We start from the raw sequence: 5,052 nt of genomic DNA, 5'->3' as shown, positions 1-5,052 counted from the left end.
GGAGGGATGTCATTTTTATTTGATTCCAAATTCACTACTTCTGGAGTTATTCTCAAGAAGTAATTTTTATGCTCTTTTTTTGGAAGTTATTCGGAAGTGATATTGTAGTATTATAGAATACAACTAATTTGACATTATTAAGGTTAATAGACATATTTAATACAAAAGTCCGAAAATATATCTTCAATATTGAAAAATAGAATTATTTTCGCTTCTTCGGAAGTCTTTCAACATCACTTCCCCAGAAGGTAAAAAATTCACTTAGTGCCACTTTTGAAGTGGTGATAAATGTTATTTTTTTTTGAAGTATCTATGTACTTCGTTTTATTTTTGCTTGGAATAATCAAAATATTTTTAAGAAGTTTGTACATTTATTTGCTTAACAAAAATTTAAAAAGTTTGAAATTCGAGTTTTGAAACTGCCGTCTCCACTATAGGAATTTTTTCTACTTTTTTGTCCATAATTAATTAAAGCTAAAACGTCTTTAATTACTTATAATTTAAGAAATCTGCAGCTGAAATTAACTAAATTCGGTAGTTGTCCAAAGATAGTTTTATTACTCCGCCCATTCGATACTTAATATTTTATTTAGAAATACTGTATAATGTTGTATGTCAGTTAATCAATGTTGCAAAATTTTAAATGATATGTTTACTTTGTTTTATTTTTAAGCATATTATTTTTATAACTTAAATAAATATTTTTCCAAAGTTTTAATTTTATATTTTTAGTGAAAATTATTTAAAAAGAGTTTTCATCGTTGGCCTGTGTAATTATTCATACAAATGCAAGTAAGTACAGATAAACCTACATACTAGGTATGTTGACTTTCTTACTATGATTTGTTATAGTTTAAGTTTGATTAAAAATCGGATCAGATAAAGCTTAAAAGTGATCTACACTAACAATGTTGGATCGAAAAAATTAAACTTGTTAAACCATATTAGGTTCTAACAAATCGTTACCTTAACGATTAACTTTGTAATGCAGAAATTAACTTGATAATTTAGACATAAATACCTATATGAACAAATATTGCATGTAGATTAGTTATAATATCTAGTTTGTTCGTGTTAGAAAATAATTAGTAAGCATGTTAGATTATAAAGTTGCACGATTAGTTTACGATTAAGTAGAAACTAATCACATATTACACTAAAATACTTGCGAAAAAATCCCACACGAGTTGTAATAAACAAAATATTACAGATTTAAACCCATTAAAACGGGCGTATTAAATTATATACATACACACATATGTACATGCTGAATCTTCCATATACAATTTAAGTATCTTTAATAAAAGCTTGTCCAGGCAGTGATTAAAATAGGGCCGCACACAAACCAACCCTGTTTAGATTAACATTAATAGATATTTTGACGCCGATGCAATGAAATCCAAAATAAATATTGACATAACAAAACAACAACCCAATAAAATCTACAAATATTTTAAAGATGAAATGAGAATAATTCTCCAACAAGAATCGGTCAATTTTAATTAAACACACATGCGCATAAAAACAATTATTGTTTTACCTATACAGACAGAAGTACATACATATGTATGTATGTACATATGGATACATCACTACCCAAAATCATATATTTCAGTATAAATATTGTGGATGCTATAAGTTAAATAAACATGAGAAAATATACTCAACAGAAAATCGGGCAGGAAATAATAATAAACAGAACAACTAATATTATGAAAACATACACAAAGGCGGAGTTATTTTTCTACACAACAAAAACACAGGTACACAGATCCATTACACACATTATCTTATCGATACGTTACGATACTTTTGGTGGTTGTTGCTGTCGTTCTCAAAGTGGATTGTATCTCTCTTTTGTGTTTTTGTTGTGTAGACTTGCCTGCTGAGAGGGATCATGAATTTCAGGGGTATAAATAGCTGGCTCTCTGCTTAGTACACAACAGTATTCACTTCTGATTTGTAAAACAAACATCTCCTGTGGTAAAAGATATATTTTTAAAAACATATAACAGAAGAAATAATTGTTTAAGCAATTTTAAAAGAAAAAAAAATTAAACTATAGACTCTGAGAAAATAAGACAATGGTAAAAAGTGTTAACAATATGGAATTCAAAAGCAATTTCTCCATCGATGCTATTTTATCAAAAAATTCATCACAACACAATAAACAACAATTTGAGATGCCAACAGCTTTAACTGTCATCAAACAAGAACCCGATACAAAATCATTGTATGTTTCTGATGGCGAACTATCGGAAGAATTTGATAGCCCCAGCCGTACCAGTACCCCTATGAGCAGTGCTGCCGACTCTCTATCCTCCGGCGAAGACAAATTGGAAGATGATCAGAGTTGTGACAGCGACGAAGACAAGGGAAAGTCCGAAGGCGAAGGTGATGATAAGAAACCTACCTACAGCTATAATGCATTGATCATGATGGCCATACAAGACAGTCCCGAACAACGCTTGACTTTGAATGGCATTTATCAATATTTAATCAATCGTTTCCCCTACTTTAAGATGAACAAGAGAGGCTGGCAAAATTCCATTCGCCATAATTTAAGCTTGAACAAATGCTTTACAAAAATTCCACGCAGTTACGATGATCCCGGCAAGGGCAACTACTGGATCTTGGACCCCAGTGCCGAAGAGGTATTCATTGGTGAAACCACCGGTAAATTACGCAGAAAGAATCCTGGCGCGAACCGTGCTCGTTTGGCTGCATACAGACAAGCAATTTTCTCTCCTATGATGGGACGCTACGCTCCTACTACATCCCCCTATGCCCAAGCCATGCCTTTCAATCCCAGTTATGCCAATGCTGCCGCCGCTGCTGCCATTTATCAACGTATGAATGCTGCATATGCTCCAGCTGTCTATCCATCAGCACCAAATCATCAAATGCCAGTGTTCAATCAAATGAGTATGTCCACCCCTAACACCATGTATCCCTCCGGTTTACCCATGACTGCTGAACTTTTTCATCGCATGCAACTTTTAGGAAAATTTCCAGCCAGTTAGATGTAGTAAACCATAACTTACGCTTAGCGTTTTTTTGCATCAACTCTTAAACGTAAACCCGTTTAAAGAATGAAAAGGACTTTGACTTCCAATGAATTGGACAGTAGAAGAAGGGGGCTTCCGACGCTCTTTCTCTACACAGAGAGTTGAGTCAACTACTGGTTTTACAAATATTCAGTTGAAGGAATTGGGGCAATTCAACTCATTCAATGCTTGGACAGCATTTCAACAACAAGGCAGGCCTTAAAAATTAAAAGTAAACTTGTCTTATTAGCAGAAATCAAAAAAATATATTTTTGTAAATTTATAGTTTTTTTCTTTAAAAAAACTCTTTTAAATAACAATAAAATAAAAACACAATTTCTTAATAAAAAATGTTTCACTTCTTTTTTGAATCTTACATTCATTTGTCAAAAGCGACGGCATTGTTGTTTAAATCCGAAAAATCTATATGTCAAACACAGTCAGCGGCAGTCAGTTGTAGTAATAATGTGCATATATTTGAAAAAGTGTTGTTCTTACGCTAATAATACCTGAAAATGTCTTAATTATGGTCCACACGTTTGTCGGCATGATCATTTGAACCCCCAGTAACAAATGCTTTTCAACATTCATAAAATGCAGAGTAGAGAACAAGAAAAAAACATATGTTGTGACAAATGTATTCCTAAAGATATAACAAATACAAATCTTTAAGGTTCACTCTCACAGCAGTAGTATTTCCATTCTACATTCATATATCCGTCTGTTCTCTTTCGTTTGACCGTTTTAACTAAATATCGTTATGATTCATGTTACTCAAGTTGAACTCTATACTTAAATAAACATGTTTTTCATTGGCACCACAGGATCTCTGAAATCAAGCAGTTGCAGGTATTTAGACTATGATTTCAGTGCTAGAAAACAAAGCTATTTTTTAGTTCTTCTTTAATAAAGACATTTATTTACTTCGTTACCAACTTTCTACAAAGAATTAATACAAAAAAGAGCAGCACATCATTTGTTTAAATTTGATCAGGTATTAGATAGATGTAAAAGGTTACATTTCCAGCTCATTCTGTTTTTTGTAATTCTTATTATATTTCTAATGTCGTTATATTGTGAAAGAAAAAATAAATGCATGTAGTTTTATATAAAGGCGGCGTTTTGTTTTTGATGCTTTTTTATTAATTTTTGTTAAAGATCGTAATATGTATGTATGTATTTGTTTTTTATTTCTCAATGTATGTAATTGCATAAAGGAATATTATTAGTTTTTTTACAAATGAGGATTTCTGTTAATATAGAAGTATTGACATATGTACATACATACATATATTAAAATAGTGATCGCATACAGTTTTTTGAAATTGCACGAACATGTATTTGGTACACTTTTTTCAGCTATTTACATACAGTAGTTTTCCGATTTAACGAACCCATATGTTGTCAGGCCTGTTCGTAAAATTGAAAAGTTCGTTATATGCAGTACTAACTAAAACGTGGGTTTTTGGTAGGAAAATAATTAAAAATAGGTACATAAAATATTTTTTAAATGTATTTTATAAAAATTAATTCTTTTTTTTTTTTTTAAATAGCACAAAACACAAAATTCCGAATCTTATATATCCACCTTCAAACCATATTTGTGTCGAATTTAATCGCTGTATTTTAAATTCAGTCATAAGCTTTAAAGTTATTTCTCGAAGTACATCGCTATACTCGTATTTTTAAGCGAGTAATGAGCGTTGAATAAATTTTCTTAAGGGGGCCTGATATGGAGGGTAAGGTCAATTATGGACCGATTCCCATAAAATTTATTAGAGATTTCGGTTAGTATAGAACATGTTTGTATCGAATTTCATCGGCGTACTCGTATTGTTAAGCGAGTATTGAGTTAAAGTCATTATCTGAAGGACGGACATAGCTACATCGAACTAAAATTTAATAAGAACCCAGAATGTGTTACAGTTTTGGGTATAAAAGCACCGCTTAAAACAACGGTATAGTTTTTTGCTACAACTTAGGTTATTTGTTATTTTTGATAAAT

At 31.4% G+C, this 5,052-nt stretch overlaps 1 protein-coding gene across 1 annotated transcript; it reads left to right on the top strand.

Moving 5' to 3' along the window:
- Positions 1 to 1,974: 1,974 nt before the first annotated feature.
- LOC119601651 (fork head domain transcription factor slp1) lies at positions 1,975 to 3,360 on the top strand. The gene has a single exon (XM_037952725.1). It carries the CDS (start codon positions 2,085 to 2,087, stop codon positions 3,021 to 3,023), a length of 939 nt encoding a protein of 312 aa, XP_037808653.1. The 5' UTR covers positions 1,975 to 2,084; the 3' UTR covers positions 3,024 to 3,360.
- Positions 3,361 to 5,052: the final 1,692 nt, after the last annotated feature.

Source organism: Lucilia sericata, unplaced genomic scaffold (assembly GCF_015586225.1).
Source record: "Lucilia sericata isolate MDLA Ls3-8-SP2 unplaced genomic scaffold, ASM1558622v1 Contig000183F_arrow, whole genome shotgun sequence".
Lineage (NCBI taxonomy): Eukaryota > Metazoa > Arthropoda > Insecta > Diptera > Calliphoridae > Lucilia > Lucilia sericata.
This window is presented reverse-complemented; position numbering and strand designations above follow the sequence as displayed.

Bases quoted from the DNA above. Each gene is read 5' to 3' on its own strand.
- LOC119601651 (XM_037952725.1), top strand. From the start codon at position 2,085: ATGGTAAAAAGTGTTAACAATATGGAATTCAAAAGCAATTTCTCCATC.